General features: G+C 40.1%; 2 protein-coding genes across 3 annotated transcripts in view; both read left to right on the forward strand.

Annotated features, from left to right (window-relative positions):
• The first annotated feature begins 219 nt into the window (after nt 1-219).
• Nucleotides 220-4,648, forward strand: tmem9b (TMEM9 domain family, member B). Its single transcript, XM_056749431.1, has 5 exons — nt 220-511; nt 845-936; nt 1,045-1,153; nt 2,953-3,087; nt 3,301-4,648. The coding sequence occupies exons 1-5, from the start codon at nt 413-415 to the stop codon at nt 3,454-3,456; spliced, it is 591 nt and encodes a 196-aa protein (XP_056605409.1). The 5' UTR covers nt 220-412; the 3' UTR covers nt 3,457-4,648.
• A 79-nt stretch (nt 4,649-4,727) lies between these two features.
• dennd2b (DENN domain containing 2B) overlaps nt 4,728-22,361 on the forward strand; it is a 57,360-nt gene continuing 39,726 nt past the window's right edge. Inside the window, exon 1 of one of the 2 annotated variants that reach the window (XM_056758691.1) lies at nt 4,728-4,839. The gene's annotated coding sequence lies outside the window, so the exon portion shown is untranslated. Of the gene's footprint in view, nt 4,840-9,330; nt 9,567-22,361 lie in introns of those variants that run through there. The other variant, XM_056758685.1, reaches the window with a different exon arrangement.

Below are 22,361 nucleotides of genomic sequence, written 5' to 3' on the forward strand. Positions count from 1 at the left end.
AATCAGCATTTAGAGTCGTTAGCGTTCGCATGCGGAGATGCGCAAACTGATCAGTGTGTGACGACAAAGTACTGCGAGAGTGATTCGATAGCAGACAAAGCAGGTCTACTCTCGCGGTCTCGAAGGTCATAGGACGATCAGTCTACGCAACCCCGCCTGAAGTCGAACGGACTAATTTGCATGAAAGAGTGGTTCCTACTCACGTGTTTCCGGAGGGAAGAGCCAATCCGCGCACCGGCTGCTGATAGTCAGCTGATGTGTCGGACTGTACCCATCCCGCACGCATTGTTTTGTTGCCGTTTCTCTGGACCAAAAGAGCTGCATGCGCTGTAACAGTCATATAAATATATTATTCTGGGACACCTGTCTTCAGTATTTAACAATATTGGCCTGGGCGTAAGTTAACTGAAAGATGTCTCCACTGACTTCAACAGTCGCTGTCAATCTGTTGACGTTTTCTTCGCTCGTTTGCTTTCTTCTGGTATTATCAGGACAACTCTCAGAAGCCAAGGTGAGTTATAATATTTGGCATTTGTATTATAAGACACGTCAACTATAGTAATATAAGTTTGACGTGTTGTAATAACGTTACTGTTTTGCTGTGTTAGCTAGCGGTGCTAACTAGCAGCTAACATGTTGTATACACAAATGATATTCATTTACAATAAATAAACGATTGAATAAACATATAAATATTATCTACATCGCACACTAAGTTAGGTGAATAAAACATCTAAACTGTAAACAGCATATTTAACAGTTCCATTGAAGCGTAGCTTTCACGTCAATCATTGGTGAGCATATAATGAACATAAAGTTGTATATTTGTGATCACGTTTCATAGAATTCAGAAGACATCAGATGTAAATGTATATGTCCGCCCTACAAGGAAACTAAGGGACAGATCTACAATCAAAACGTATCTCTGAAGGACTGGTAAATGATTTACTTCATTTGACGTGTGTGTGTGTGTGTGTGTGTAATGCCACTCATTAAGATTCTCCAATTCACTGAATTCATCATATAACTCATCCTTTTTCTCAGTAATTGCCTTCATGTGGTGGAGCCAATGCCTGTTGATGGTAAAGATGTGGAAGCATACTGTTTACGCTGTGAATGTAAATATGAAGAAAGAAGCTCTGGAACAATAAAAGTGAGTGCAGGGTCTTTTATAAATTACATGAGTCTTTGTACCATGTAATGAACCATGTAGAACGTCACTGTTTTGTACCAGAATTATTTGTAAATATAATGTCTTATATGTTATTAAAATCTTTATTTATATTTAATTTATCAAAAAAATATCTGGGAATAACAAACCTGCAAATGTCGAGACTGGCTAATCAGAATCAAGCATTCCAATGAGCTGTGTAATAAATAATGTTAAGACACTGACTGCAAGCATTTTAGAGGCGCACAATGAATCTTGGGATAGCTGAGGCTGTTGAGGATACATTCGTTCTATTCTTAAAACCCATAAGGTCAAATTTTGAGGCTGCATTTGAAGCAACCTTTGAACTGGGACAGCCTTCAGTCGCACTGCTGTGACGCAGTCGGTCTTAAAATCTAGCCTTCAAAGGACGCTGCCCTCGAATTGGGAAAAAAAGGCTATTGTGTCTGATCTTATGTTAGTATGAGGATTTACCAATGTTATTCAACAGAGGTTGCATTCTTAAATTCACCACCAGGGGCGGTGTGCACAGGAGGCGGCAAAGAGAAATGTAACAAATGGAGAAAACCTGAAATTTAAAAAGTCAAAGTGAGGCTGAATTAATTGATATAGTGATAGACCTTACTGACTAGTGCATTATTATGTTATCAGTGCCAAAAGAGTATAGCAGTACGCAACCGCAGGAAGTAAATGAAATTAAGCTAGAAAAAGAGAGTGGTATGTTCTTTCTACCTCTGAGGAAATAATTGCAAAACTATTTTCATCTCGAGATGCTGCTTGAGGTTTTTGACAGATTGCACCAAATGTACCAGCTTTAACACTGACACAATAAGGAAGATACCCATTTAAACATCTTCCTTTTACCTTTCCAAGTTGTGTTATGCAGACAATTGTCACCACTTCCAGCACATGCCCGTATCACCTCGTTTAGAGTGAACAGCCAAATAGTAATGGCAGTAGCATAACCCTCAAGTCAATAAATAACTTTACTGTCAGGTGATCAAGCCAGTGTATAACCTGTCCTTGAATGTTGGTGTGGAAAAATAAAATAATTTAGGAAACAATTTACATTTATGCATTTGAGAGCTGCATCTCTTTAAAGTGACACAATGCATCAGGATATGCATAAAGTCCATTGCTTCCCTGGAAATCCCTTGCAAGACCATGCAATTCCTTAAAATAAACATAGCATTTGTGTGGCTCAGAAATATTTGACCTTGGAAGTTAATTGAGCTTAATCCTGGTTAAAGTTTCACAGTTCTCCATGTGACTAAACTTTAACTCTGTTGCTCTGTTAAAGGGAAACTTTAATAGCTAATCAAAATTTCCCCATGTTTTACTCACCCTCAAGGTATCCTAACTGAATATGCTTTTCTTCTTGAAGAATAATGCAGTCGGAGTTATAATACCACTTATCCTTTTACTTCTAAGTGGTAGAATGGGAGTGAATAGTTGTTGACTTCTTGACGCTCCAAAAAGTGCATCCATCGATCAAAGAACGGCTCGACACAGCTCCGTGGTTTTAACAAAGGTCTTCTGAAGCGAAGTGATGCGTTTTTTTGGGGGATTTATAAGAATATCCATATTGACAGCGCTATTAACCTTAATGTCTAGCTTCAGTCATCTCTTGAATGCGCGTGAACCAGAGACTTGTTTTGATTAAAAAAACTAAATGTATTAAAAAAAAAAATGATTTGCTACTAAAGTATCCCTTTAAGCAAATAGTGTACATTGAACAATTATCACCCTTGATATGTCTTAATAGACTATCTATTTTGCAGGTCACCATTATTATTTATCTGTCCATTCTGGGACTTCTACTGTTGTATATGGTCTATCTGACATTGTTGGAGCCAATATTGAAGAGAAGACTATTTGGCCATTCACAGCTCATTCAGAGTGATGATGATGTTGGAGTAAGTGGATGTTACTGTTCTCCTATGATTCGTCCGTCTTTTAACTGTAATACCTTAATATAGATGTAAATGTAAGTATGTTAGTTTAAAATAAATTTGCAGATCAGTTTTTTTGAATCAATGTTAATGAAAAGCCAAGCTGTGTCTTTAATGGTAGCACCACCAATCTCTGATGCAATATAAATGTAATATCTTAAACTTTTAATGTTACAGGACCAGCAGCCCTTCGCTAACGCCCATGATGTGCTTTCTCGCTCTCGCTCGCGTTCCAACATGCTTAACAAAGTGGAGCATGCTCAACAGCGTTGGAGGAGGCAGGTTCAAGAACAGCGCAAGTCTGTCTTTGACCGCCATGTGGTGCTCAGCTAAAAGCACTTGCAGTCTGGACTGTCATAAATGTGCTGTGGTACTGTGCTCAAGGCCGAGTCGTCATCATAGTGTTGAATACCCCCTAGTGCCCATGTCTAAGATTGTTTGTGTGTATGTTTTTTTTTTTGTGTAGGTTTCTCGTTTTGATCAATAAGTGAGAGAAAACCTTTTTTAATGTTTATCTAATGTCTTGCTTATGATTCAGTTGCTTCAATTTGTGTTCTTGTGTGTTCTCAAATTTTTGAAGTAATGCACTCCGAAATAAGCAAAAAAAATGTTTACTCCTTATGCAGTCCAGTCGCACTGAAATTGATGTGGGGATAGAAGTGCCAATTTCCTCATGAAATTAGGTGATCGCATAGGTTTTGTAAATGTTTAACATACATTTAAGAATTGTTATTGATCCAACACATCAATTTTCAGTTTATTGTACAGTGTAAAATCCCCTCTACCACTCTTCTTTCTTACTCTTCTCTTTCATACCTTGCGGATTACTGTCAGCGAATATATGTGTATAATACTGTGGATACATACCGAATTAATTCTGTGGATAATATATAATCTGTGGATGTGTGTAGTCACAATCGCCCAATGATGTGCTTTTTGACTACTAACTACATGAACCAGTTAAATTCTTTTCTAGCTTATTGTAGATTCAGGTTCAAGTTTCCTGATCCTGTCTTGATGATGAGTGATATTTTTATTTTATGTATGTCCTTCGAAGATGGCAGAATTATATTCTTTGTTAATCAGTTATTTATATTGAAATGTTGCAGGTACGTGGTTAGATCTGTTTTGACATTCCAATTTACAGATTTGTTGAATATACGAACCTGAAGATGTGATTGTCATGTTGCCATTACTTTGCCATTTCAACGCTAAAACTGAACCAAAAGTGTTTAATCTTAAACAACAGGGGGCGCTGTTTAAAATCTTTTTATTTTTTCATTAAGGTTAAATAACATTCCCCCCAACGTAAAAACGTAAGACTGTCTTCACCTCTTATATACGTTACTTATAATAACGATCAGTATGATACATGGAACTAAAAACTAAATAAAACAATGGGAAAGTCTTCGTCTATATGTAACAGACATTTGTAAATGAACGCGTTGAGCTATTTAACAGAGAAGATAGGCATTTTATTATCTGAAAGTATTTACAACAATAAAAGATTAAACGTTTATACAGACTTTGCATATCACATTTCTCAAATAACGGTTCTCATCATTTCCTGCACTCCCCCTCCTCCCAGCTCATCCAAAACTGCTGAACAGCCTGAGCAGCAGTCAGAACTCCAATGAAAACTCACTTGCACAAACTCACACAATGGATATGTGAACAGGTAACCTTGGCAACAGTAGCGTTAATTATTCAGATAAGGTAAGAAACTGGTGTTCTTGCTCGATGTTTGATGCTCACGGAGTTTGTGCGTAGCGTTTTAATATTCATTGTTTGTAAAAGCATGAAATTTAATGGGTGATCATTTTAAATCAACTAATTTGTCTGTGTGAGCCACGAAGAAATGTATAATGAAAGAAAAAATATATAATGAAGGTAACATACTGTAAGTACACAGAGCAAGTAACTGCCGCATAAATAAGAGAAAAGGTCATGCGTGTCTGGATGTGATCAATGAAACATGGTAGCCAGAACTACAGGAGGGTCGACATTTCTTTCAGTATAAATGTCGCACTTGCTGGTGGGAGCAGTAGGTGTCTGTACTAATCATAAGGATGTTGTTTATTGTGTGCTTTGGGTCATCATGTACTGTAACTGTGGTTCCGCGAATCAGAAACAAGGAGGCGCTCTTAAACCTTAAAATCACACCGAGAAAACTTTCTAGCTGTTTTAACATTATGGCTATATAAAAGGATTAAAAGCAATTTTTACAAAACATCTTTTATTCAGATTAGGCTATAATTGTAAATATAATCTGAGTAAAAAATACAATTATAGCTCACCTTCATTTGAAAGTTATTTTTTGATCAATGGTTGACTTCTGGTTTTAATATAAACTGCCATTCAGATTCAATTCTACACTAAGTAATGTTCCTACATTCTCCTTATCTCGCTGGTAAATAATCCCATCTTCTGGGTTTGTCTGTCCCCCAGGGCCACAGTGTGGGAAATGATTTAGGCTTTGAGATTGTGTCAAAAACCACCGCTTTTTCTGTCTCTCTTTCTGTCTGTCTCCTCAAGGCCGTACATAATTTCCCCATGGTTTATCGTGGCTGCTTGACAGATCTATCTTGAATGTTTCTTTTTGATGTGTCCTTGTCCTTGTTTACAATTTAATTTATTTCATTGTAACACTGCACAAAGGCTAGAAACTCTGGGAACACTTTCAATGTCACCATAGTATGTATATAGCTTACATCATAGCACTGCATCATTTTAAAATATAGTTAACAGAAATAATGCTGACACGTCTGAAAACTTATGTCACACATGAAAATATATAATTACTATTGGATTGGATAACAAAACATCAAATTAAATGGCATGTGCAAACAAATAGAGCATGACCCAGTTTCAAAGACAAGCCCAGCTAAACTAAGCCTTAGTTTAATAAGGGTATTTAATTCAAGTATTACAAGTGTGCATCCTGAGACAAAAAAATGGCAATTTTTGTCAGTTTAAACCTTTATGACTCTCTTTCTTCCGCAGAACACAAAAGAAGATATCTTGAACAAGGTTGGTAGCTGCACAGCACTGGACCCCATTCACTTCTAATGTATGCAAACACAACCAATTAAAGTGAAAGGGGTCCAGTTAACAACATTTTTCAAAATATCTTATTTTGTGTTCTGCGGCAAACTCATATAGGTTTGAAATGACAAATGGGTGAGTAAATGATGAGTGAATTTTTATCTTCGGGTGAGCTATCACTTTATGTAGTTATCATGAAATATTATATTAAACATGAAAAAAGTTCTTGTTCTTATTGTGAAACCGTCCCCGTGTAGTTATTGTAAAATATTACATTTAACATTAAAAATGTGATATTAGAGCAGGAGAATGTGTAGTGCAGGGTATATCTTCAGTCAGTGATTTGAAAAACTAACCCCTATGGAATAAAAACAAACACCAAGCCCCTTACAATCATTTCTATAATCTTTCTATGTAAAACATTCCATATTCTGAGTATTATAATAATCTGAGCATACATTTACAATACAATATTCTGTTTTGTACCTTCAGATTTCTTAACCGAATGATTGTGTCAGGGAAATTTTTGGAGATTTTGTGGTTTGGCTTGACATGATTGATGGAGTCTTTAAAAATGTGTTCAAGAGGAAACAATTTAACTTTGGTGTAATGTTTCTGTAATGTAAATTACTTTAACAGGTGTAAATTGTACCTTTCACTTAATTGATTTGGGTGTACTTGAAACTAAATGTTCATACATACAAGGAAATGCCCTAGACTAAACCATTACATTTTGGCAACCTAATATGTTACGCTATGTGTGTATTGGTTAAAAGGTTAAAGTTCTGTTGTGTCCCGCCTGCAGAATTAATCCATTAAGAATAAATTAGTACCAGCTGCATGAATTCCATTAGCATTACCTTGGTTTAAACACTTACAGCGTGTCTAAACCGGAAGCGACACGACAAAAGACAATAGAAACGCATTGGAACCTATTATAATTTTTTAATTTGTCCACACTGGATGCAGTGCGATAAACGTATTGAGAACAAGCAGGTTTTCATGTCGTGTCGCGCCTGTCGTGTCAGGTGTAAACACAGTGTTAGACTTTTACCATCTGAGATTCATTTATACAGTATCAACTTGTAACATGACTAACATGAATCATATTCAGTTTTTTCTTACTTCAAATGTTTTTGAGGATAAAAGCCCCAATGGGCCTGGGAGTGCCCTATGCATGCACTTCAGCAACCAGCAGCTTCCTCTGAGAAAAGAGCAAAGGAGCATTGAGACTTCCGTATTTCCTATCAGAGGGATGATGATTTACCTAAGGGGGGTTTTGTCCAGCATGGAATTTAGTCACAACAATGGGTGGAAACCTGTACTAGTTTCACCATAATGTCTTAAACAGTCCTTGTGCTTAACACTGGCACACGAATGGAGTTTGTAGGGTATTCTAAGTGCTTTCTTTGGTGCTGATAGATGAAAACAGAGTACATTTTGTTGTTCACACTGCTGGGCTTTGTTATACACCGACCATATTGAGATTGCATTATGTTTCGATTAGGTCAAATCTCTTCCTGCATTGATTTAAAAAAGTATTTTTGCTTTTAGTTAGTCCACTTCTAGCTTACAACTCAGCAACATATTTTGGTGTTATGATCGGCGTAACAGGGATCCTCTACCATGGGAGATGTTTAGTCTGGGCCTCATGGTGTTCTTGACACGGGCTGCTGCTCAAGATCAGGATGCAAGGTTAAAAATAGCGAAAGCTTGGATTAAATGGAAAGAACATGCTGTTATTTGACCTTACCAAAGACACATAAAATCTCAGCTATTTGTTCGTCTGCTTTAATACTAGTTTGAGGATCATCAGGTTATTGCACGTACATTTATATACTGTTCACTTAACAACACGTCTTATGGTTTTCTAATGCCACTATTTCTGTGTCTGACATTATTCGCCTCTCAAAGACACCTGGAGTGAATTAGTGTTCTGAGGAATGAATGAAGTGATGATCTGTGCCATAACCATCCCTAAGGTATTATATCAGAATTTAATACCGATTTGAGAAAATTTCCCATGTCACGTTCCAACACCAGAAACCACAACTCTACTGAGCTTTCGGCACAAGGGTTCCAGAGTAAGATATAACATGTTGTCACCGTACAGCATTTGTTGATCATAGATTGCTTATAAGTGTCTACATTTATACAAGGTGCTTGTATTTGCAGATGTTTCAATCCATTGTCAGAATTTTAGCTTTTCTTCTGTGTTCCACATATGATGATTTAAAATAGCTTATGATATTTAATGGCTTGTTTTATGGTAATATTAAGATAATTTGACATTCTATATTTTCTTTCAGTTAGCAGTTACTCTGTACTATCAAGTCAACATTATTTGTTAGCTTCATAGATATATTCAACTGCTAAATTTGATTCAATATTTAAATTTTGTTTTGATAGTTTGACGACGTTTTCCTTCCTGTCTACTTAACACGCACTTAAATATCACAAGGCGGTCGACCAAAGTTAATTCAACAGAGTGTTGAAATATCCTTGTTTATTCTTCCGAAGCAACATAAACACCCATCAGTATCTGTTGCTCACCACATTGTGTTGAATCAAAATGAGTGCGTACTCACTCAGAGGCCAATGGGAGGATCTTGTTCAGCCTTCACTCCAATCTCATCCCCAACTGGTCTCAAAGGTTCTTTGTTTGTTCTGAAACTTACGCTTCACTAACATGTGATTGCTTACCACAGTTTAGACAGCTGCTTGCAATGTGTCTCGCCTGTTCTTTGCTTCTGAAAACCCAAAGATGGGTAATAGTAAATCACGGATGCCTCATCATGGCAGGCCAGACATCTCTAGACTCTTACAGGAAATATCATTTATTTGTCCACACAAAGTGAATCAGAAATAAGGAGTGTTAATATAAAAGTATTTATATAATAAAGAAAGCAATATATAAAAAATAAAAATGTAGACTATATTAATGCATAGCAACAAGAAAGCAAAAAAGTCTTTGAAAATGGTGGTCCAGATGATCTATTCTTCATGTTTAGGCACTGAACTTGATTTCGTCTGAGGAAGGATGAAAAATCAGGCAATATGTGTGAAGTTTAACGGACTCGCTTCGTTTGACACTGCAGATGACCGTAAAGAGTTCAGATCATGTGGCACTCGTTCAGAAGAGCCGGAGCGGTTTAGTGTGGGAGGGAGAGTTTCAAAGCGAGTGGGGGGCAAAACAATCCGTCTCCATGGAAACTAGCTCAGCCTTCGGCCTGAGAGACTTCTCAAGTAGGGAGGGATTTACCCCGCTCGGAAGAACATGCCTGGAAGTTTAGCGAAAAGTTCCAGGTATTACCGGCAAATCGATGAGTTTTCCCATCGCTATGTGTGTTTGTGAGAAACGGAACAAAATGGCACGGACAGCGGCATATTTCGTTCAGGTAATAACTTTTATCTTCATTCTGGCTGAACGTTAACTGTTACAGTGTATGAGAATAAACACGTTCAATGGCAAACAAAGAGTGTGACAAAATCTATTGAGCTGTCTAAACAGCAATTTAACCTGCATAGATAACATTGAGTCGGTCAGCGCGTGACTACACAAAACTTGAAGAAGACACGATGCCCGAAAGTGTCCTCAGACAGTTCAATATGTTTTGAGACACAAACAAACGTAAGAATAATACATTTGTGTTGTCATAGCCTATCGGAATTTTATGAATTTTGCTTTAAAGTATGGGTGTAAATGTACCTGTTGTTTTTGATCATATTTGGTATCACGTGGTACCTTATTTACTCAACCTTTATGAGTGTAATTTGAAATGTTTACTCAAAAATGTAATACGCTTACGATTTAAACGTTTTAAAATAACAAAATGTCTGTTTCCTTTAGCTAATGAACAGTTAAGTTGCCTCAGGGTCAAGTCTGCTATCTTTCTGTGATAGAGGAGAAAAAGAAAAACAATACAAAGAAAGCAAACGTTTACAGCTGAATGAGAGATTATTGCCATTACAGTCAACAGATGGGTGCTTCCTTTATAGCACTTTCATAGGGGTTATTACTTTCCAGTACACTTTTGAGCACACTCACATAAGCATGTACACATGCAGGTTACTTGATCAATTCTGGTGTATGGGGTGCCCCCTGCTTTCGGCTTTGGCCGCTACTGCAGCTGCAAGTCCATTTTTTCCTCAATTTTCTGAACAGACTGTCTATTGTGCTTTTGGAACAATGACCGTTCCTTCTCATTGGTCTGGATTGTCAGCTCGATCATGGGAGCTGCTCTGTTCTCTGTCCAGTGCTTGCGCAATATGAATCAGGGTGGGATGTCACCAAACCTCGAAGAAAACAGATAGTCGTGGTTGCATAAATATAAAATAACCTTGACGTAGGGTCAAGCTTTAGTCTGTTCACAGCTTGGGATTCGGCCGTGAATGTGATTTCGTCCACATACTGTGTCAGCTGAAATAACAGTGATGCAAGGACCCTTGATCCAAACTCCACTCTGCATTTAGCTTTCCTGTAGCTCAGTCGTTAGAGGATGGCAAGGTCATGGGGTTCGATCCCATGGATTTCACATACTCTGAATCGGACACAAAAATTGTATAGAATAATGCAATGTAAGTCGCTTTGGATAAAAGCGTCTGCCAAATGCATAAATGTAACATGTGCCAGTGCCACAGTATTACTGGACATGCAATTTTATTCTGTCTCAGGTTCTGGTGCTCTATATAAATATATAATGCCAGATTGTGACTTTGCACACTGACTGGCAATAGTACATGAAATGTTATGTGGTGTTATAGTTTAATGGTTGACTTTGAGATTCCACTGTGGAATACTTTGAGAAAAACATATCATATCAAAAGTTGTGTAGTGTTTAACTATCACCCTATGTCTAAGAGATGATTCCCTTATACAGTACCAATCCTTGAAAAGGTTTTTTTCAGTCTTGGGTGGGGAGTCATAACAAGGAATGTTTTATTCTACAGTTGTGTGTCATTAGTATTAGTCAGGAACAGCACCAGCTGTCAATCTATTATACAATTATACTGCATTATTCATATGGGACAGGAGATTGCTTTTGTCTTATTGTTGTGTAACATCCTCTTTCAAATCTCTGAGATTTCTCTAAACTACCCAACACAAGAGACTGTGATAACATGCTTGATGCTTGAACAAACTTCAGTTGAGGAACAAGTCTTATTTTCATTATGTGACAGATTGTTTATCAAGAATAATTCAACCAAAATAAAAATGCTATCCTTATGCTTATCCTTATTTCCCTATGTCATTTAAAACCTAATTGCTGTTCATTTTTCGATGGAACACAAAGGCAGAATTACACTATTAACTATATACTGTCCTTTTAATTACTTTTTAAAGGAAAAGTTCACTTTAAAATAAATATTTCATGATAATTCACTCACACCCACATGGCATGCAAACCGTCCATGTGTGTATTTTTGCTGTGGAAAACAAATTTAGGCTTTTGAGGAAAGGTTCGCAGAGTTCTTATCCATAAAATGTAGTTCAAGATGTAGTTTCATCGCAGCTTCAAAAGGCTCAATACAAGCCGATAAATAAGGGTGTTGTCTAGCGAAATTTTTGTCATTTTCCAAGAAAAATACAAATAATATACTTTTTAAACATAACTTGTAAACACTTGGTCGGAACTTCTGCTAACATCACTCATGAACTTTCCAACGTGATTACGTAGTATGTGAAGTCGTGGATGTGCAACATGGAGGCACTTACATTTAAAAAGTATATCGTTTTTTTGGAAAGTGACCAATTGTTTAACTAGAAAACACCCTTATTCATGGGCTAGTGTTGTGTAGAGCCTTTTAAAGCTGCAATGAAACTGAAATTCGGACATTAACCCACAGCCTCCCGTTGAAGTCCATTATATGGATAAGAACCCTGGAAAGCTTTCCTCATAAGCCTCAATTTGTTTTTGACAGAAGAAATAAAGACATGGACTTGTGGGTGTATGACTTGTGGTTGAGTGATTTATCATAATAAGCTATTCCTTTAAAGTGATTATGAATGTAAGTTCCAAAAAAAACAGAAATCATAATAAACAAAGTGCATTTCTTTTTTTACACATAGGACTGTACAGTGCATATATGTCGTACATGCTATGAAAAATCGGTCTGTGCTAAGAATACATTTTAAAGTATTGTACACGTTCGAAACAGTTTGCCAGGTGCATTTTTGGACTGAGTCACTTGTTTGTGTGAAGTGCGTTTGTAGTTTGTACTTGTTCGTGTCTGAGGTTAAGTAATGGCGCACCACTATTTATTTTAGTTTTTATTTAGTATTTGCAGTCAAAAGTAATTAATTGATTTCCAGCTGAATCGAGTCCACTAATCCAAAACCCCAATGATCTGCGTGGTGTGGGAAAACAAGAAAGGAATCACGAAAGTGGAATTCTACCATTTAAATATGACCTCTCCATGCTCTCACTAAATCCTTGGTGTTTCGAGAAGCAGCCCTGTTTTAACGGTTAGGGTTTACCGCAGTTTTAATGTAGTAAATACTATAGTATACTACATTTTTTTTTTTTTTGCACAAATGTATACACTACTATCTAGTAAAGCATTGAAAATACAGAACTCTGAAAATTAAAAAGAAAAAAAAAGAATTTGGGAATAGCTATATTATACGGCCCTAATTTATCAGTTTGTATAACGTAAATGTCGTTTTTCAGTTACCTGTCTATTTAGGTGATGACCTGCACTTGTGTTTTCTTACGATAACGGACGTATTCTTGTGCTAAAACAGTCTGGCCTGTGCTACAAAACTTTAAACCTCGGTAGCATCGGTGCTATGTGCAAAAAAAGTTAATGTACAGCCCTGCACATATCGTAAAGCATAGGAAACAATTGGAGTGCATAGCACACTGGCATGAAATGGTTCATGGTGATTTTGTTGGCGCTTTTTGTTTTGTACAAAAAATAACTGCATGATGAGTCTTCAGATATTTCTTTTGTGGTCCTCTAAAAGAATAATAGCTTGTGAATGGAATGACATTATGGTGAGGTAACACACAATAAAAACAAACACGTCCATAAACTATTTGAAGAAATCCAATTTGAACACTATGTAGAGCAGTGGTCTCCAACGTGGTGCCCACGGGCACCTGGTAGCCCGCATTAAGATTTTGAGGTGCCTACCATGCACAGGGCTCAACAGTAAGAGCTGCACATGAATGAAGCTCGGGTCTATACCGATCCGGCGAGTGCTGCATCTTCATGAAAGTTTATAATTTGTACACATTTTTAAGCTTTGCCGATGTAAATATGAAAAGCTTGGTTTCAAAATGAGATAACTCTGTTTAATTGTTTTTTTAAAATCATGTATTTTATTGTGGATTGCAATAAATCAATCAACCTGCAGGCGTTTTGTTTTGATTTAAGCCATAATAACTAAAAAAATACAGCTTACTTACACAATAAAACACAATGAAAACATGATAACATAATAAAAAACATGATTTTTTTCATTTATCTCATTTTGGAACCAAACTCTTCATATGTTCAAGTGCAAAAATATGTAAAGGAGAACTCAATTTGATTCCTGTGAGGTTATGAAGTTGTGCGTGCTGTGCGCAGACACATCAGACGCACATAAATTCATAGAAAGACCATTAAAAACGTATGGGCTGAATTGAGTTAGTTACATTTTTATCTGACAAGAAGATACATGCAATTAAATACAATAGAAACACATTTACAGAATACATTCCTCGATGCATATCCAAAATATAAAGTTTCTCTACTCAGTTTACGACCCAACTGGAATAACAAAAGGTCTCGTTGTACACCATTTGAAATATTGTTCAAAAATGCTTTAGCCAAAGTCTGACATTCGGTATTACCTCGCATAACAGTCTAATACAGCTTTCCTAAAGAGCATGCCTTCACTAGGGGTGTGTCGAAAATTCGAATATTCGAACTGCAGTACTTATTCGAATAATAAAATCGCTATTCGAATCTTGCTAAAATATTGCTCTGCTGGCCAAGGAGCAAACTTATACTAACAGTTATACGTGTATGCACTGGGTGGAGCTGTGGAGTGCGCAGTGAAAGTAAGATGAGTGCATTTGATGACAAAATTGCGTCCTTGACCTGTAAGCGCAGCGAAGTTTGGAACTACTTTGTTCAAAATGATCAACATGTCATGTGCAAAATTTGTCAGGCGAAACTAAGTTAGTATCATAGCACCACTTCAATAAGGAATCATATGAAGTCCAAACACCGAAGCGTAATTATTGACCCACCGAATGAAGATGGACAGCTGCCCATCACAGCATTCGCGACTGCCAGAAGACGGAGATCTACCCCCGAGCGAACCGAAAAGACCACTCAGCTCAGAGCAAAAATGATCTCAAGAGAAATGCTTCCTTTTAGTTTCGTTGAGGGAGAAGAATTTAAAGAACTCTTGCAATTTCTAGAGATAGATTACGAAATTCCCTCACGGAAAACCATAACAGCACATAATTAGCGCACCGTTATTTGTGTGTCCCAGCCACATCTGTGCCGGCAGAGCGCGTTTTCTCTGCAGCAGGGCTTATCGTTAATAGACTAAGAAGCTGACTTTCACCCGATCATGTCGACATGCTAGTTTTCCTCCAGAAGAATATGATAAGATATGCCGACTGAGTTTAAGCATAATGTTAAAGTTAAAGCTATATGTACGTTCTATACAAAAATTAAGGGGCAGCCTCCTATATGTATAGGCGCTTTTTTTTCCGAGATCCTTATTTTGTTTGCACAAATTGTGTCATGTTCTTTTCAGCTACAAAACAGGATGTATATGTATAGGCTTGTTTTTATATACCCTGATAAGCTTGTTCGGAAATGAAGAAAAATAATGTTTTACTGAAAATAATGTCTGCCTGATTAAACTTAATTTAAATGAACAAATATTCAAATATTCGTTTTTTATGAGCTCAAATATTCAAATGTAATATGTGTGGAAAATGCACATCCCTAGCCTTCCCCTCTGAAAGCCGCGCGTTTATAGTGTTCTCTGCGCACTGAGCAGCACATCATTTATAATATATAGCCTATTTATGAAATAAGACAACCTACAGTTATTCTAATTGCAGAAACATAAATTTTCCTAAGTGATATAGTATATACCAGATTGTAAAGATGGTCCGTTTTTGATCTCTTTGATTCACTGGATGGAAACAGTGCTTTGTAGCAAATAATTTATGTTTTAATTCTGCCTGCGCAAATTCAAGTTAAAAAAGTTAGTTCTTGCGGATAACATTACCAGCCCAACTGAAAACGTTAACTAAAAAAGATTATGTATCTTGCAGTCGAGGGTGAAGTTGGTTGTAGTAGAGTAGGCGGGGCGAGACCGTGGTTCGAGTCCGGTGAGTAATTGTGAATTGGCGCCAGCTGTGCGCACACCCGGCTCGAATCACGTAGGAGATGGGAGCATAAAAGGAACGAGCGACCGGACCGTCGAAGAGAGAGGACCGGGCCCGAACTTGTGTTTGTATTTGTATTTATGTTTATGTTAATGTTATTGCGCCGGCGGTCGTCCGTGAGGGGCCGCCGGCTATTATTACTTTATTAAATGTTTGTTTAAATGTCTTCCGGTTCCCGACTCCTTCCTTCCCTTTTATTGAGATTTGTTACATTGGTGCCGAAACCCGGGAGGAAGGAGAGACATGCTGTCGGAGAGTCCTCGCCGCCGAGTGGCCTCGCGGTGCCGGAGAGTTCGGGCAGCGCGGACGAAGGGCGTCCGCCAGTGGCTGCCCGAAGCGGTGGCTCTGGGGAAACGGAAGTGCACAGTGCGGCCACCGTCAAAACTTCGGTGGAACGGCGACCTTTGCTGCCGCGCCCCTGGGTCGAGGTGGGGTGGCTTTCGTCCAAGTGGGAGCGGGGGGGTTGCCGCCGTCCGCCAGAGGCCGGAGCCTGTGTCCGTCCCCCGAGGGGGAGGAGCAGGGGGCGGAAGTGCCGGGTGAGCCACCGCCTGCCAGAGGCCGGAGCCTGCGTCCGTCCGCCCAAGGGGGAGGAACAGGGGACGGGGAACCCGCCCCGACTCCCGGATAAAGGAGGAGCCACCGCCGGCCGCCAGGGGGCGGACGGTCGAGCCGTCCACCGAAGCCCCAGGGCCACCGCAAGGCACCGCGAAGGAGAGTACTCCGGCTGGTTGAGGAACGAGCGGCAGCATGTCGGGGAACCGGATTTTTTTTTTTTTTCCTCTCTCCCCTCTCTCTTTCCGGTCGCTCCGAGGGCTCCCGTCTCCGTTGTCTCGTCTCGTCGCTGCATACCCCCCACCCCACCCCCCCCGAGGGAGGGGGAGGGAGCTTGCACAGTCGCGGGGGTACCCCCCGGCCTGTGAGGGGTGATGGGGGTATGTAGTAGAGTAGGCGGGGCGAGACCGTGGTTCGAGTCCGGTGAGTAATTGTGAATTAGCGCCAGCTGTGCGCACACCGGGCTCGAATCACGTAGGAGATGGGAGCATAAAAGGAACGAGCGACCGGACCGTCGAAGAGAGAGGACCGGGCCCGAACTTATGTTATGTTTGTATTTATATTATGTTTTGTTCGCCGGCGGTCGTCCGTGAGGGGCCGCCGGCTGTTATATTACTTTATTAAAGGTTTAAATGTTTGCCGGTTCCCGCCTCCTTCCTTCCATTTTATGGAGATTTGTTACATTGGTGCCGAAACCCGGGAGGAAGGAGAGACATGCTGTCGGAGAGTCCTCGCCGCCGAGTGGCCTCGCGGTGCCGGAGAGTTCGGGCAGCGCGGACGAAGGGCGTCCGCCAGTGGCTGCCCGAAGCGGTGGCTCTGGGGAAACGGAAGTGCACAGTGCGGCCACCGTCAAAACTTCGGTGGAACGGCGACCTTTGCTGCCGCGCCCCTGGGTCGAGGTGGGGTGGCTTTCGTCCAAGTGGGAGCGGGGGGGTTGCCGCCGTCCGCCAGAGGCCGGAGCCTGTGTCCGTCCCCCGAGGGGGAGGAGCAGGGGGCGGAAGTGCCGGGTGAGCCACCGCCTGCCAGAGGCCGGAGCCTGCGTCCGTCCGCCCAAGGGGGAGGAACAGGGGACGGGGAACCCGGCCCGACTCCCGGATAAAGTAGGAGCCACCGCCGGCCGCCAGGGGGCGGACGGTCGAGCCGTCCACCGAAGCCCCAGGGCCACCGCAAGGCACCGCGAAGGAGAGTACTCCGGCTGGTTGAGGACCGAGCGGCAGCATGTCGGGGAACCGGATTTTTTTTTTTTTTCCTCTCTCCCCTCTCTCTTTCCGGTCGCTCCGAGGGCTCCCGTCTCCGTTGTCTCGTCTCGTCGCTGCATACCCCCCACCCCACCCCCCCCGAGGGAGGGGGAGGGAGCTTGCACAGTCGCGGGGGTACCCCCCGGCCTGTGAGGGGTGATGGGGGTATGTAGTAGAGTAGGCGGGGCGAGACCGTGGTTCGAGTCCGGTGAGTAATTGTGAATTGACGCCAGCTGTGCGCACACCGGGCTCGAATCACGTAGGAGATGGGAGCATAAAAGGAACGAGCGACCGGACCGTCGAAGAGAGAGGACCGGGCCCGAACTTGTGTTTGTATTTGTATTTATGTTTATGTTAATGTTATTGCGCCGGCGGTCGTCCGTGAGGGGCCGCCGGCTATTATTACTTTATTAAATGTTTGTTTAAATGTCTTCCGGTTCCCGACTCCTTCCTTCCCTTTTATTGAGATTTGTTACATTGGTATTTACAGTAACAAAGATTTGGTAGATTTTAGCAGACAGCTCCACGGAATCCACTGCGCTTGAGTGGGGTTTTCACGCACAATTTCAGGTTAGAATAAGTTATGGCGTCATAACGTGGTGACATGATTCCAAAGGATGTGAAAAGATGGCCCTGCCTTAACAAATGTAAATGGTTCAAAACAAAATGCAAACAGTATGCTGGATCTGTTAGCTTTTTAAGTTAAGGTAGGATTCATATATTTAATTTAAAGTTGAGTTTATGAAGTGTTATTTTACATTTGAATACTTTATTCAATTTCATTATGAAAACTGTTTCTAACAATTTCGTATACCATTAAAACATAAAAAATGATAATTAAACCACTAGGGTTGTGCCGATAGACGATGCTATCGTCCATCGCGATGGCTGACAGCATTGTATAAAGAAGAAGTATAGTGTCAGCGCAGCTCTTATGACTGCTTTACATCGTTCCTAGTGGTCAGGAGTTGTGCTGCATACCGCTGACCCAAGCCCCGCCCCCCGATGTCATCGTCCATCACAATGTTTTAATGTAGCCATTGTCTGATGCCAATTTGGTTGACATCTCCCAACCCTATTAACCAGTCTAATATGCTATTCTGTGAATGGTTATGGTGGCATAACTAAGGTGAAATTGACTGCAACAAAAAACATAAACCTGAGTTACTAACCGATCACTGAAACAAAACTGATCCATTTGACTTTTCAGATTCCCACGTCATCTTGAGCAGCATTCCACAATTTCCTCAATGTGAAGGAAAGAACTGTAAACCGCTGAAAGGGAAGAAGAGAATGAAAAGGGCTTAAAAATTGGTTCCATCTGGCCTGTCCTGTATTGTGTGGAGAGCGTGCAGCTGCTGGGAGCTTTGACAGGCCAAGTTGCACAGTTCATGAAAGGCTCAGAAGGAAAGATATTTAAGCAGCTCGACAGGGTACAACAATCCCGCTTACCCAGAGCCCCCAACCCGGAGACAAACTCTGTGTCATTATTCAAAGACTTGGGATTGAAACCAAGTCTAAAGGAAACAAAAGCCTCCCTCTTTGTATGCTCTGTGTTGGATGGATAAACCTCTTCCTTTTATCCATCAAACTTTTCTGGGAGATTTTAATTAGCCTTTCCAGAGGGATTCATCCAGGTGGGACAGTGTTAAAAAACGTCTCATCGTTTTAGAGACACATTGCTCATCTTTTCTTGCCCAAACATAGTTGTATGATCACTGCAGCATTAACATGTAAGTCATACAGTATATAAATCTCTGCAAGAGACCTGATGAAGACCATATGATGTTGCCTGAGCTAAGAGCCTGGAATGGGGTCCCTCTATCCCTTGGTATTTATACTGTAATCTAACCCCCATTCTCACACAGTCATGTCTGATTTGGTAATAACAACATAGAGTTTACTGGGTACAAGGAAAGAAACAAGGAAGGGAACTTGTCCTTGTGCAAAATGGTGTCTAGTGAATGAGTAAGATCTGAGGGGTTATGAAGTTCAGGAGGAGTTGAAAATGTACAGTAGTTTGTTGTAGCTCTTGTTTTAAAAAGACTTTAGAGGCCAAGCTGCTGAACAGCAGGGATGTTTTATTCATTCTGCCAAAGAAATGGTGTGAAAATTAGGCACAAATAATTTGCAGAAGTCAATATTGGCTGGAAAAGCAAAATACATTTTCCATCTTCAAACAAATTATTTTAACTTTTCTGCATTTTGTTTCTGCCTTTTTTATAACTTGCTGTGTTCACTGATCAACAAAATCAGCCAATTTTATGTGTTCTACACACATGAGTAACTGTCTGTTGCGTCCTGTTTATTGACATTAAATGAGTCTCCCCCTTTCTGTTGAAGAATTCTCTTCATTCTGAAACTCCAGTGTGTTGAATGTGAAGTTTGATGGACAGGGCAAATATTAGTACATTCCTTTAAACACAGCTCTGCTCATCTAGCCAATTGACCTGTCGTCACTGACAAGGCCATGGCCCTGTGGTCTCATCTTGAACCCAGAACATTCCTTGCTGTGTCATTCATCCCAAAGGAGCTGGTAAGAATGATAGTGTTTGTTTGAACTGACGATAAATGAGCTTACATTTTAACCACACTGTGTTCAAGGACATATCGAACAAAGATGTTCTCTCTTCTCTCTCATGTAAATATATAACCATTTTTGGAATGATGAGAGCTGTTTAAGCAAGTCATTAGACAGTTAGACATTTTGGTGGAAGCTTAGGAAGTGTAATAAGTGTGACATCCTCAACTGACAGAAATGGCTTGCTATTCTTCTTGTTAGGCAGTGGTCAGTGATATTGGACAGGAGTGACTGTTACACGCATCATAATCAGAAAACCCTAGATAATTCCTAAGACCTCACTGCATTGAAGTTTCGTTTATCTCGACCGTTTACACATTTGTTATCCTTTTTTATCTCCTAATCCTCTTACATATTCAGATTTAAGTTCATCTGTTTTTTTTTCTCAGAGAAATGGGTGCAGCTCTTGCTCTTCCTGTTGTAGATCAATATCTGAGTGAAAGAGATGATTGTTCCTCACTGCTTTGAAATGGTACCACTCTGCTGATGAGAGGGTCACATGGCCGTTGAGCCATTAAAGGAGGGAGGCATGAATTAAAATCACCATTTTTAACCCGAGCTTTTGTTATATAAGAGGGAATCGAATTCGAGCAAACATCATGTAAGTGTTAGAACTAAAAACGCCCATGTTACTGAGATTACATCTGTTATTGACACCAGGCCCAGCTAACGCCAGGTTCTGGAATGCACCTATCTATGACGACATTTATAGGTTGAACACTGCCCCCACAGAAGGGCTGCGTCCAAATACCCCCACTTGCGGTCTTTCCACTTGACCACTTGACTACTTTCATGGCTTATTTCCTGTTTTTGGCCCTAGGGTTTAAGTCGACGTGAAGATCCCATGTGAGCATGTAGTATTTCTAACCGAATGGGACACACAAAGTCCAAACATATAACGTTAATTAATGTGGTGTTTCTAATTATGAGATGAAAGTAGTTTTACAAAATACATAACTCTGGAGTTTTCACCAATAAAATATTTTGCACTACGTTTCACTACGAAATTATATGTAATATCTAATTATATAGTCAAGTCAGATTTATTTTATAGCACTTTATTTGTATTGTATCAAAGCAGCTGTACCCAAAAAACAAAAACAAAAGAAAAAAACATGTTAGCCAAACATAGATTAAATAAAGATATAACCTTTAAAAGTATTTGTATAACATACTCTTGAAAGCTTTCCGCAACATCTCGCGAGACCCGAGCAAAAAATCTCATGATTCATATCCAGAACATGATGCATGATGGGATACGCTTAAACTTAATACCGCTTTGAAGCGGTTTTCAAGCTAGTATGGGTTTAGTGTGCTTACCGCCTCGGCACCACTCCGCACTGCCCTTTGGCATTTTTAAGACATTGGACACACTTGCACTCTTCCTTCCTGTCGCATGCACGAGCTCTCAAGTGCCCAAGACCACAAGTGGTGGTATTTGGACGCAGCCAAAGAATATCAACGACTACTTCTCTTGCTCTTACTGGTTCGTTTGGAGCGTTTGTTCATTTAATTTCTCAGAGGCTTCCTTCATGAACAAGGCACAGGTCGACACTGAATTTTTGGAGAGATTAAATTTAAAAAGCTGTGCTGTACCGTCAATATTGGATCCGATAGCAATGGCGCAGCAATCTTATGCGAGTAAAACATTTTTGTACTATGCGTCACTATTGCTTTGATAGAGATCGCTTGATGTGCCCTGAGCAGTCTTCGCACGAGATTAGTATTACCTGGGGACCTCTAGTCATTTGTTAATAATTGCAGAGGTTTTTGTGATCTTAAGCCTGTGCGAATTGGGATCTCTGTGATGTGGTGGGCTCAAATATAATTTTTCAAGGTTTTATCCAACGTTTGCGAATAATGGAGGCTGTTTTGGTATTATTTTGGGTGCTGGATGATATCCATACGTACCGTCTCTGGATCGGTTCCACCTATGTGGAATGATCTGCCCGCTGCTATAAGATCTGCAGATTCTGTAGCCATCTTTAAGAAACGTCTGAAAACACATCTCTTCTATCAACACCTGACTGATCAGTTCTGACTTCTATTTCTTCTCTACTCTTCATAAAAAAAACCTCTAACTTAGCTCTGTTTACTTTTTTAGGTTATATGAGACCAGTCTTCTTTTTTGATTGCACTTATGCTTTTGTTGTACTTATGCTGTCCCAATTGCTTCCATTGCTTACCCCACCTGTAAGTTGCTTTGGATAAAAGCGTCTGCTAAATGACTAAAATGAAAATGACCATACGTTACAGGTAGTCTCCCGTTTGTTTATTTATCATGTAGACTGTAGTGGAATAAAGCGGGGCGAGACCGTGGTTCGAGACCGGTGAGTAATTGTGAATGAGCGCCAGCTGTGTGTTATATTTATATTTATGTTTGTGTTGCCGTCAGTCGTCCGTGAGGGGCTGCTGGCT

This window comes from Triplophysa dalaica, chromosome 1 (genome assembly GCF_015846415.1).
Source record: "Triplophysa dalaica isolate WHDGS20190420 chromosome 1, ASM1584641v1, whole genome shotgun sequence".
NCBI classification, from domain to species: Eukaryota; Metazoa; Chordata; class Actinopteri; order Cypriniformes; family Nemacheilidae; genus Triplophysa; species Triplophysa dalaica.

Bases quoted from the DNA above. Each gene is read 5' to 3' on its own strand.
- tmem9b (XM_056749431.1), top strand. From the start codon at position 413: ATGTCTCCACTGACTTCAACAGTCGCTGTCAATCTGTTGACGTTTTCT. The intron at 937-1,044 runs GTAAATGATTTA...CCTTTTTCTCAG, and splicing joins AACGTATCTCTGAAGGACTG to TAATTGCCTTCATGTGGTGG. The intron at 1,154-2,952 runs GTGAGTGCAGGG...TCTATTTTGCAG, and splicing joins GAAGCTCTGGAACAATAAAA to GTCACCATTATTATTTATCT.